This window comes from Nematostella vectensis, chromosome 1, assembly GCF_932526225.1.
Source record: "Nematostella vectensis chromosome 1, jaNemVect1.1, whole genome shotgun sequence".
NCBI lineage: Eukaryota > Metazoa > Cnidaria > Anthozoa > Actiniaria > Edwardsiidae > Nematostella > Nematostella vectensis.
Window position 1 is genome coordinate 7,306,643 of NC_064034.1, and position 12,532 is coordinate 7,319,174.

The following is a 12,532-nucleotide window of genomic DNA, read 5'->3' on the forward strand; positions in this document are numbered from 1 at the left end:
TTCTTCAGGGGACCAATATCTACTCAAATCTGCTTTCAAACCTTCTCTAGCTCTCGACTTGTGCAAAACCCCTATTTTCCGGCCTCTGCCACCAGACTATTATATTGTATGTTCAGTATGTTATGTTGTATTCTTGCTCCTCCGTGCGGATTGTTTGGCTACCTGTGTGCTGTACCCAGGACATTTTATTATACAATACCCCGGATGTAAATCACATGGAATTTATTTTGAACTTTTCACCGTCTGAAATGTTATGACTTGATTAAAACAGTTTATTAATTCCCTAGTATTTGTAACCAATCGGCAACGGGAGACAAATTCACAGTTCTCAACTGTTTGGATGCCGGTTACAGCAAGACTCTCTTTTTTGTAATATAGAAAGAATTATCTGGCCTTTTTGACAATGAACGTCACCAATAAGAATGGAAGCGTCGAAGGATCCTTACCTCCACCGATCGACCAGGAAAAAATTCAGCTTCTTGAGAAATCTAAGGCCGAGTTTTCAAAGCAAAAGAAGATCAAGCTAGTTATTACTGGCTTACCAGATAACGTAGATCTACAGGTATGAATAAGTAATTTGTAAAAACTTTATAACCGGACGCCGCGAATGTTTGATTGATTGATTGATTTGTGTCCTATTTCAAATTACCACATTTCATGTGCGCGCCTTACAAATCCAAGTTTGACTTCCCCTGGAGTTACCTTGATAAGATATTCCATTTCTTAAAGTAATATTGTTGTATTTGCCATACTATTTCATATGTTGGTTAAGAATTTGTTTTTCCTATAGGACCTGAAATCCAAGATTTTCCAGGGTTATGATGTTAAAGATTTGGTTATTGGTCATGTAAAAAATACCGGTAAGGGGTGTATAGTAAATTACCTGAGGCATGCATACATCAGGGCTGTCAAAACAAGACAGAGACTGTCGAAGATCCACCGGCTACTTCATATTTTATTGCTGGCCATTTTTTTCCAGATGTTTGAAATTAACAATAGAGATAATTTTGCATCAATCCTTTCACAACTGGCTACATGTGATACATGTGTATATATATTATATAATATTCATTATTCACCACTATCCGCACTGCCTTCACATAATAAACTAAAACTAAACTATAAGAACAGCCCGAAATGTGACTCATTCAATTAAATATTCTTATGAGGAGGTAATTATTTTGTTGCTAGAAATTATTTATTATACATTCTGCAAAATAATGTTCAAAATCATGTTTCTTCCTTGAACAGCGATTATCAAAAAGGCCAAAAAAAAAAACACATTCACTGGTCGCAATGAAAGTTGCTTGAATAATCCACCATCCTGCCTTGGTTTCATGCTTGTTATTATTTGTACCTCAGTCACATGACCTATAGTATTATCATCCCTTCAAGCAATTAAACACAAATTTGAGTTGGTGTGAGTTTTGCTGCGCAGCATGCAAATGAATGACTTATTGTAAGCGTACAGAAGGGAGGAGTGGGAATTCGGAAACCTAGGTTTTCCTTGTGGTGCTATTGCTAGACTGCAGGCTTTTTCACACCACTTGTAACTAGCACCAGAGCGCAGCACATATTTCGACTTGCAATCTCCCTCCCTTGCACAAAACCCTGGTAATTGTAGTCCATTTGAAGCCCAAATGACAGTGTCTGTGTTGTTCATGTCTTTTAACAACTAGTGCAGCATTTAAGCTAAAATAAAGCAGGTTTTTATACTATCTTTTACCTGTTATTGGGAAGCCAATAAGGAGGAAAGCAAAGCACTCTTTGCTAAAGTCTTTCCATCTCAGTTGGATTATTATGTCACATAGTTGATATAGATTGTTTTGTTGTGAGTTCTGAAAGCTAGATGTGTTTTGTTTGTGAGTTCTTTTAGCGTAAATCTAAATAGTCTTGTTTATGCAAGTACTGGTTTATAAGTGTTTTTAAATTATGAAAACTAGAAATTACTATGCGGACACAATGGGAAGCTCATATTTTTATGTACTTCTCATTTCAGCCACAGTTGTGTTTGGAGGTATTGAACAAGCTCGATCAGTAATCAGTTTCTTGAACACATGCAAGTACCATGACAAGACTCTAAACGTTTCTCCTGCACCACCAGAAAGTCTCCTTTTTGTAGGCAATCTACCATTCGAGTTCACAGAAACACAGTTTGGAGATCTCATGAGTCCATATGGTAATATAGAAAGGCTGTTTCTTGTGCGAAGTGAAGTAACTGGTGATAGCAAAGGATATGGTTTTGTAGAGTATGCTACTAGAGAGAATGCAATGCAAGCTAAACAGCAACTACTTAATACAGCTTCTAAATATATTGGTGGGAGAATTCTCAGGGTGGCTTTTGCAGAGTCCAATCTACTTACGTATGCTGATGTACACTCGAGGACACTATTTGTAGATCGGTTACCACGAGACTTCAAGAATGGTGGCCTGATAAAAGAGCTGTTTTCCCAAACAGGGAATGTTACATTTGCACAGGTAAATACACTTTTTTAGTTTTCACTCTTTTTTTTTCATGTTAGAAGATATCTATTTAAGCACATTTAATTTTTCTGCCAACATGATTTAGCCTAACTATTGCTGTTCTACAGGTGGCTATAAACCCTGCAAATGGCGGGTCAAGGGGCTTTGCATTTGTAGATTATGCCACTGCAGAAGAGGCAGAGAAAGGTCAAAGAGCTCATAATGGAAGGCAGGTGGAGGGGTCAAATATCCGGGTTGCGTATGGCAGCCCCGGCCGAACCGGAGCTAGTATCCTGGGCAGTCAGCTTGATAATACACAGGTATGACTAGAAAATGTGATAAAATAACTTGGTAGTCTGCGTAGGGGTGGTGGAAATAGGGAAACAATGGAGGGCCAATTTTCAAAACAGATAGACTGCTCTGTTTGCACAGACATGCACATGTACAACATACCAACAACAACAATTGATTTTAGCAAACATACTATACAGTCACATTTTATGGTCAAACCTTAAGAGGTTTGAAAACTATAAATAATTCAAGACGTATACATACAGTTGTAGTTTATTGTTGTTAAGAAATGTATGAATCCTGTATGTAGTTGTTACATTTTATTTATAGGCTGGATATACAACAGTCCCTCAGCCCATGGACCCTCCTCAACCTCTGATGGCAGCGCAACCTGTTCCACCTCTGAATGTTGAACCAAGAGGCTTGCATATGACGCACATGAGACATGCGATGGTAAGTCTGCATTAGATTAGCTATTTAACAATAGCTACTTATAATTTATCTGCAGTAGAAAATCAAGAAAACAATGAACCTAAATACAGAGCAGTATAAAAGTTGGGAATTAAAAAAAAGGCAGTGAGTTAAAACTTCAAAAATTAGATACTATTACACTGGCTAGCACAGCGCTGTTGTTTACCTTGCGAGCAGTGGTTTCCACTTATTCTTAGGCCATTGGCGAGCGAGGAGAGAAACCACCGATGAGTAACAGGTTTGAATCCAGTTTTATGGGTTCTCAGTATGAATCCATCCTTTTTGGTAAAATAATATTTCCATAGTTTTTTTTTATGGCAATAAAAGCTACATTTATAATGGATTGGTTGGATTTAAAAGGGATTAAATTTTTTTTTGACATATGTCAATTTTGTTGAATTTGTTTGCAGGCTTGTGGTCCTAGAATGATGCCACGCCCCATGATGCATGGACGAGTGCCCCACATTAGGGACCCCAGGGCAATGATCAGAGGTCCTATACCCAGAGTTCCCAGACCTCTCTTAGGTAAGAAGGGCGAGCTCCCCCACTTCTCCCCTATGATGGACCCTAGGGCCATGATCAGAGGTCTTATATCCAAAGTTATTAGACCTCCCTTAGGTAAGAAGGGCGAGCTCCCCCCACTACTCCCCTACGATGGACCCTAGGGCCACGATCAGAGGTCCTATATCCAGAGTTATTAGACCTCCCTTAGGTAAGAAGGGCGAGCTCCCCCCCACTACTCCCCTACGATGGACCCTAGGGCCACGATCAGAGGTCCTATATCCAGAGTTATTAGACCTCCCTTAGGTAAGAAGGGCGAGCTCCCCCCCACTACTCCCCTACGATGGACCCTAGGGCCACGATCAGAGCTCCTATATCCAGAGTTATTAGACCTCCCTTAGGTAAGAAGGGCGAGCTCCCCCCACTTCTCCCCTACAATGGACCCTAGGGCTACAATCAGAGGTCCTATATCCAGAGTTCCCAGACCTCCCTTAGGTAAGAAGGGCGAGCTCCCCCCCACTACTCCCCTACGATGGACCCTAGGGCCACGATCAGAGGTCCTATATCCAGAGTTATTAGACCTCCCTTAGGTAAGAAGGGCGAGCTCCCCCCCACTACTCCCCTACGATGGACCCTAGGGCCATGATCAGAGGTCCTATATCCAGAGTTCCCAGACCTCTCTTAGGTAAGAAGGGCGAGCTCCCCCCCACTACTCCCCTACGATGGACCCTAGGGCCACGATCAGAGGTCCTATATCCAGAGTTATTAGACCTCCCTTAGGTAAGAAGGGCGAGCTCCCCCCCACTTCTCCCCTACGATGGACCCTAGGGCCATGATCAGAGGTCCTATATCCAGAGTTATTAGACCTCTCTTAGGTAAGAAGGGCGAGCTCCCCCCCCACTACTCCCCTACGATGGACCCTAGGGCCAGGATCAGAGGTCTTATATCCAGAGTTACTAGACCTCCCTTAGGTAAGAAGGGCGAGCTCCCCCCCACTACTCCCCTACGATGGACCCTAGGGCCACGATCAGAGCTCCTATATGCAGTGGTCCAAAACCTCTCTTACAGTATGTAAGCAATGGCTTTCTGCAAAAAAATATGTGAATTACTATCAGTATGAACAACATGTAGACATCTATTTCCACCAGCTTATTTAGGCAAGTATTTTAGATATCTTTAGAAATCAAATATTGTTATTGAAATAACAGCTGTTTTAAAGGATATTTTTAAAGAAAATGGACATTGCATTTTTGCATATAAAGATTAGCAAGGCAGAAGACAACCTTTTAATTCAAAGCAGCGACTATTCCTTTGACATAATAAGGGTCCTTGTCCTTTACCACTGGTTTAGTTTTACCATAGCTGCCAACCTCGCTTTAGGAAAAATCTTGAGAAAATACAATGAATGTATCAGAAGTACCAAGATAAGCTAAAGCGGGAGAATACAGTAAATGTTTGGATATTTTCAAGAAAATTAGGCTTGAGAAAAGGTTCAAAATCTTGAGACTCCCGCCTAATCCGGGAGAGCTGACAGCTATGGTTTTACTCTTGCTCTTTCATGATGTCTGCTTGTTTATATCCAGGTCCACCTGGAATCCGTCCCAGGTTCCGTCCCCATGGCCCTCCTGCCAGGATGGGTTTACCGCAGCCTTTGCTTGAGAATGGCAACCGTGGGGTACCAGTACCACCACAGCCACAGGTACTGTAAGCCCCCTGGACATACTAGTGCTACACTGGTGCCTCTATTAAACACAAACGCGCACTATAAAAGTAATAGTACTGCCCCCTTTCTCGCAAGCTCTTGCAGAAGTCATCATCATTCACAGCTAGACTTCACTGGGTGCAGACCTCTGACACAAAAAAAAACAAAGCCAAAAGCAAAGCCATACAGCAAACTGTGACAACTTTAAAGAGAGAATGTAAAAGAAGTGTCAGGCATATTCAGGAAAGTGTTGTCAATTCTTTACAAAAACAAGAACAAAAATTTTCCTTGAGAAATTAAACACAGCACACACTGTTAACACCCTTTTAATTCAATAGTTGTTGGGGTCACATTACCTGTTAGTTAACAGCAATCTCTTGAGCAGACAGCTCTAGTACTTAGAGTTAACTTGTTTTCAAAATCTCTCTCTTACAAATGCTTATTTGATTATTCAACAAAGTTTTCAAGTCCCAAAGATCTTTGCTAAATAAGGAGCTGGGAGTCTATAATTTATCAAGTCTCATAAAGGGTCTTCTAGACAATTAGCTCATCTAATGTGTTACAGTTTTAAAAAGTAATTAATGCGTGAATAATTTAAATACTAAAGCCCTGTGCAAACTGCGCCATTACCTACCAGCATTTCTGGCCCAGCAATGCTGGCAGAGCGATGGGCCGGAGTTAGGCCAGTGTGCAAACTGACCCAACACTTATTACCAGCATGTTGGTAATAAGTTCATGTGTGACTGACAGTACCAAAGGCAACCCAAGACTCAAAGGCAACCCAAGACATAATTTAACTTGTGTTTTGAACTGGCAGCCCAAGATTCCGCTGGATTCCGGTTGAATTTGGATCTGTTTGTCCCCTGATATTGTAGCGGCCGTCATTTTTACGACTACCAGTGATAAGAGGACTATTAAAAACAATGAATTTAATCTGATAATTATAAAGTAGCACGTGGGATTGTGTTCTGTATGATACATTTCAGTCATAAATCGTTTTCACAGCCAACAATTTGCGACATTTTCTTTGATTATAGATGTGGTAAGGTTGATTCTTTTTTAAATTACAGCATTATTCGGATGCGAGCTATTTTTTCTATAAAAACAATGCAAATGAGCCCAGTATTGCTGGGTTCGTGTGCAAACTGTGCCAGCAAAGCTGTGATGTACTTGAATGACCATGAGACAAAGGAGATGCTGGCAAAGTGTTGGCTAAATGTTTGTACTCGATCAAAATTCGTCAACACTTGCCAGCACGTCCCAATGGTGTTCGAACTGCACCAGCATTGTTGGGCCAACGTCTAGCCGTCGTCTTACCAGCAATGCTGGTGCAGTTTGCATGGGGTTTAACAATCTGATTTGTTTTAAAAAGAAAAATTCAAGTATCTAAGGAGGATGCAAATGTGAATTTTCTTTTTCCCCTTAAAGTTGCCAGTTAACACTAGCAAAATAAAAGTTGGGCAGGGCGCTGCACCGCCCCATACAGCTCAACATCAGCAGCCACAACCTCTACCGATGCAACCTGTACAGCAGCAACCTTCAGCGCAGCAACCGCAACCGTTAATACCTGGTCTTGTGGGGTATCAATCGTCTGTCGGGCATCCTGTCCAACAAATGCCAGGACAAGCAGCACCAACATCTGCCTTTCAACCAAGCCAACAAATGTTGCGTCAAGCGGCACCAACAGTGACCAGTCAATTGCAAGCCCCGCCCAACATACCAGGCCCTCCTCAGTCTTTGCTGAACATGCCACCTGTTGCCACCCCACCAGGGAACCAGTTCTATGACCAACATGTACGCCAGACAATTATTGTTGTTATTGCTGTTATTATTGTCATTGATTTTCTCATAAATTTCTAACCACTATATCCATCCCTTTTTCAGTTTCGCCACACATTAGGGACTCCTCCTCAGCAGACCCAGTCTCTCACGAATGGCACACCTACTCTACCTGTGAGTAAACCACAGGTTGCCATAACAGCCTACAATCATTATGGCAGAAGTGATCAGGGAGCAACTACAGCACTTCAGATGCAAGCCACACCTTACCATCAGTCGTTAGGGGTGCAGCCGGTTAGTGTTGACATTGTATGGTGAATGACATGATGGAAAAACATGGAAAATGCGCAATTCGAGATAGAGAAAGAAGGCACAATTTCTTACAATGGCCACCGGTTCTTTGTATTCCGGAATGATTTTCAAAACACAAATAACGTGAGGCTGAAATGCATATACTCAGATATTTTTTCCTTGATCATCCTTGCGGTATGTATGGGCTCAGGAAGAAAAGCTCAAATTTCAATGACAAAATAGTCACATCAATTAAAAAAAGAGGCATTTCAAAATTACTCACTAAGTACTTAGGGAATTTTCTGCCTTATTAGATGTGAAATGAGCTTATTTGAAGCATCAGGTAATGTTTTTCCGTCTTGTCTTGGTGAATAGATAATAAAACTCTGGATCTTTTTATGTGCATATGGGATTTGAACCTCTGGGGCACCCTTAGACTGTTTTGATGGAGGTTTCCTACATTGCCTTATGTATGCCTTATTTTAAAAATTTGCTGTTCCTTTTTGCCACTATGTGTAAATAAGGTAGAAAAGAGATAGGGGTAGAAAGGACATATTTTTACCTTATTGCGGTCTGTATTACCCTGCTGCCCCCTTACATTCATTACCTCAGCCTATGGGCCTGGGATCAAACATGAGGACTGACAGGTTTTATCCTTTGAAGGCTGCTGCTGATCGAAGACCCATTCCTCCTTCACAAAGTATGAGTCAGGTCAACCCGCGACCTTTAATGCAGGTGCAGCCAACTCCACAGCCAGTCATTATCGCTGTTCAACCTCAGCAGCCAGCACCAGTGCCTCTGGCGGTGCAGTCACAAGCTCCGCCTGCTTCACATAGCATGCCAGCACAGCCACTGATGGCCACACCCATGCCTCAGATGCAGACCATGGTGACCACACCTCAGCAGCAGCAGATGCAGTCAGGATACTACCATGCACAGGGTGCAACACAGCAACAACCACCACCACAACAACAGCAGGTTTGTCATTGTCACCAAAAGGAATTGCCAGATACTTGAAAAAATATGAGATTTGTTGTCACATAACTTTTAGGGCTAGTCTACTTGAAGAAAGCACAGGCATACCAGTATTCTGGGACTAGAGATAGATTGATTGGTGAAAGGCCTTTACTTATTGTTTGCTACACACAATTGTGTCTGATCATATTGCCCTCTGCCATACTCATAAAAATATGTCTCTTATTTAGGCTAGCTCTATGAGTGCCCCTACCCAATGGCCATCATTGTCAACATCAGCTCTTCAGGCTTCGTCTGCTGCAGGTAAAATACTTTAAGACTACTTTACTTGTACAGTTCTTATCTGAATGGAATCATAACTTGTTTACCCTGTGGACTAACACATGGGGTCCAAACTTTGGACACAGAACTTGAAGCAGCTTAAATGGCTATGTAATCAGTTGAACACTTGGGTTGTGGTCACAGTACTGATAAACAAACTCTTCGCCACATTCCAGGCAAAAGGTTGTGCTTAGCAAGAGTTGCCTTATCAAACAATGACCAGAGAAACCACAGCATGACTCTGGTACACCCTTAACTCTTAACATGTTGCTCTGACATCATAGCGCAAAGCGTGACCACAGTCCATGTATTTGCCAAGTGTATGTTTTCCCCCATGGCCACATCAAGTAACATTCTTTCAATACAGTGTATCATTTTCCTTCCCTCTTACAGTATTCTGTAGGGAGTTGTTGACTAAACAGTGGCCAATGAAAACTTCTAACATAGCCCAGAATGACTTTGATTCCACCTTCCAGATCTCCTCACAACCCCCTCACAATCTCCACATAATTGCTTTGTACTCAAAACAATGTGATAAATGATATCACTGTGATAAATAATCTGACGGTTGAAATACTGTATAGCCAGACATTTAGCTATGTAGCATTGACACATAAGTAAACTGCAAGACCCGAAAAGTTTTTTTTTACACATTTGTCCAGATTTTTGTTCTCATGTGCATAAGAAATTTTTGTTCTCATGTGCATAAGAAATACTTATTGCAACACATATGTCTGTGCAATCTTGGAAACATATCTCTAACAGTCAATCAAATGTTTGTCTTTGTTATAGTTGCGTACAGTCAGTGGCAGCAGCCTGCTCCCTTGATGAATCAGAGCATGACACAAATTGCACAGCAGCCAGTGCCTTTGATGGGACAGGCCACCAACCAGCCCTACCCTGGATACACACCGGCACAGTATGCCTACCAGTACCAGCAACAGGCTGCAAACCCTCTGGGCCAGGTATTACACATAACCACAACAACCAGCAAACCCTCTGGGCCAGGTATTACACTTAACTACAACAACCAGCAATCCCTCTGGGCCAGGTATTACACTTAACTACAACAACCAGCAATCCCTCTGGGCCAGGTATTACACTTAACCACAACAACCAGCAAACCCTCTGGGCCAGGTATTACACTTAACTACAACAACCAGCAATCCCTCTGGGCCAGGTATTACACTTAACCATAACAACCAGCAAACCCGCTGGGCCAGGTATTACACTTAACCACAACAACCAGCAATCCCTCTGGGCCAGGTATTACACTTAATTACAACAACCAGCAATCCCTCTGGGCCAGGTATTACACATAACCACAACAACCAGCAATCCCTCTGGGCCAGGTATTACACTTAACCACAACAACCAGCAAACCCGCTGGGCCAGGTATTACACTTAACCACAACAACCAGCAAACCCTCTGGGCCAGGTATTACATATAAACACGACAACCAGCAAACCCTCTGGGCCAGGTATTACACATAACAACCAGCAAACCGTCTGGGCCAGGTATTACATATAACCACAACAACCAGCAAACCCTCTGGGCCAGGTATTACACTTAACTACAACAACCAGCAAACCCTCTGGGCCAGGTATTACACATAACCACAACAACCAGCAATCCCTCTGGGCCAGGTATTACACTTAACTACAACAACCAGCAAACCCTCTGGGCCAGGTATTACACTTAACTACAACAACCAGCAATCCCTCTGGGCCAGGTATTACACATAACCACAACAACCAGCAATCCCTCTGGGCCATGTATTACATATAAACACGACAACCAGCAATCCCTCTGGGCCAGGTATTACACATAACTACAGCAACCAGCAATCCCTCTGGGCCATGTATTACACTTAACTACAACAACCAGCAATCCCTCTGGGCCAGGTATCACACATAACCACAACAACCAGCAATCCCTCTGGGCCAGGTATTACACATAACAACCAGCAAACCGTCTGGGCCAGGTATTACACATAACCACGACAACCAGCAATCCCTCTGGGCCAGGTATTACACATAACCACAACAACCAGCAATCCCTCTGGGCCAGGTATTATACATAACCACAACAACTAGAAAACCCTCTGGGCCAGGTATTACACATAACCACAACAACCAGCAAACCCTCTGGGCCAGGTATTACACATAACTACAGCAACCAGCAATCCCTCTGGGCCATGTATTACACTTAACTACAACAACCAGCAATCCCTCTGGGCCAGGTATCACACATAACCACAACAACCAGCAAACCCGCTGGGCCAGGTATTACATATAACAACCAGCAAACCCTCTGGGCCAGGTATTACATATAACAACCAGCAATCCCTCTGTGCTAGGTATACACATAACCACAACAACCAGCAAACCCGCTGGGCCAGGTATTACATATTTAATCACAGCAATCTTAACAATCCTCTGGGACTTAGATGCTTCGTACAATGCAGATGCAACAGAAATTTTCAGGAGGTGGTGGAGGGAGAGGAATTTATCTACAGTAGGATATTGTAGATATAAAGGATATATTCATTCATTAGAATTATTAAATATATATTTTTTTTTGGAAGGGGGGAGAGGGGGGCAAGTTGTAATGTATTACTCTGTAAATCTTTAAAATTAAGTGGTGATATATAATTACAAAACTCAAAGTAATATGAATTGAGCCTGATTCAATGTAATTCTCTCTTCAGATTCAGCAGCAAGGAAGTGCCACAGCTGTTGTCAGTAGACAGTACCTAAGTGCATACCCCAGTGCTGTTACATACTCACAGTCTCAGAACATAGGACTTTCTGCAACTGCATCACCTTCCCCCATCCCTCAGCACTCAGCAGCACCAGTCATGTACTCCAGCCAGGTAAACAATACCAAGTTCTTCCATGTCTTACTGATCCATACTTGATGATAAAGTGCTCTGTCTTGCCTGCACTGTTGTTTGCTTTGTTGCTACAGTTATTGCTTGTTGCCAGACTACTCTTCTACTGATTCAGATATTTATTTGGCACCAGTTCGTAGAGGTACAAAGTATGAATACAGCAGTTTTGGTGTTGATAACATCATACAAGCTCCCTGTTATTTCATGTCCAGGCTACTGATACATTCTGCTTGAGCCATAGTTCTCTAACTGATTTTAAACTTGTCCTAACATGCTGATATACTTCCCCAGTATTGAGGTCCCAATACATGTCCCATACCCTATCCCTTTGGCTGTATTGTAGACCCCTCAAAACTGATGATGCCCTGTCCCTTTGAAAGTATTACAGACACCTCAAAACTGATGATGCCCTTACCCTTTGGCCCTTTTACAGACCCTTGAATACTAATGATGCCCTAATTCTTTGCACATGTTGCCAGCCCTGTCATACTGATGTACACATTCGTATCCCTGTCAAACTCTTTTTTTTGTACTTCAGTACTGTCATCACTCAAATACTGCATACCTTATTATACCTTAACTTTACATTTTTTTTAAGACATGCCATATAAGTTATTACTGTGGATCCCTGATAACTCCCCACTAACTGGAACTGACTTCAAATTCCCTAGAGACCATTTTTCAGTTATTTCTACTCAGGTAACTTGAACTCACTGCTCAATCAACCTGATTTCAAGTTTGTTTGAGAGTAATGTTTTGTCATTTCTATACAACTCAAAGTCCTTGGGGGTTTGAGTTGACAGGGTTCCACTGTATTGTTACTCATTGTCCTATGTTGTGTGCC

At 42.1% G+C, this 12,532-nt stretch overlaps 1 protein-coding gene across 6 annotated transcripts in view; it reads left to right on the forward strand.

Annotated features, from left to right (window-relative positions):
• Positions 1-200: 200 nt before the first annotated feature.
• Positions 201-12,532, forward strand: part of LOC5519023 (bromodomain-containing protein 4) — a 30,389-nt gene continuing 18,057 nt past the window's right edge. For 5 of the 6 annotated variants that reach the window (XR_007312456.1, XR_007312458.1, XR_007312457.1 and 2 more), the window contains exons 1-13: positions 201-562; positions 791-860; positions 2,000-2,478; positions 2,592-2,783; positions 3,085-3,207; positions 3,636-3,750; positions 5,310-5,425; positions 6,857-7,222; positions 7,313-7,501; positions 8,162-8,476; positions 8,704-8,776; positions 9,587-9,759; positions 11,506-11,670. Coding sequence is in view for 2 of the 6 variants with exons in the window: in XM_048731042.1 (XP_048586999.1) it covers positions 404-562; positions 791-860; positions 2,000-2,478; positions 2,592-2,783; positions 3,085-3,207; positions 3,636-3,750; positions 5,310-5,425; positions 6,857-7,222; positions 7,313-7,501; positions 8,162-8,476; positions 8,704-8,776; positions 9,587-9,759; positions 11,506-11,670 (2,535 nt within the window). In the remaining 4 variants the exon portion in view is untranslated. The remainder of the gene's footprint in view (positions 563-790; positions 861-1,999; positions 2,479-2,591; positions 2,784-3,084; positions 3,208-3,635; positions 3,751-5,309; positions 5,426-6,856; positions 7,223-7,312; positions 7,502-8,161; positions 8,477-8,703; positions 8,777-9,586; positions 9,760-11,505; positions 11,671-12,532) is intronic. The other variant, XM_032363789.2, reaches the window with a different exon arrangement.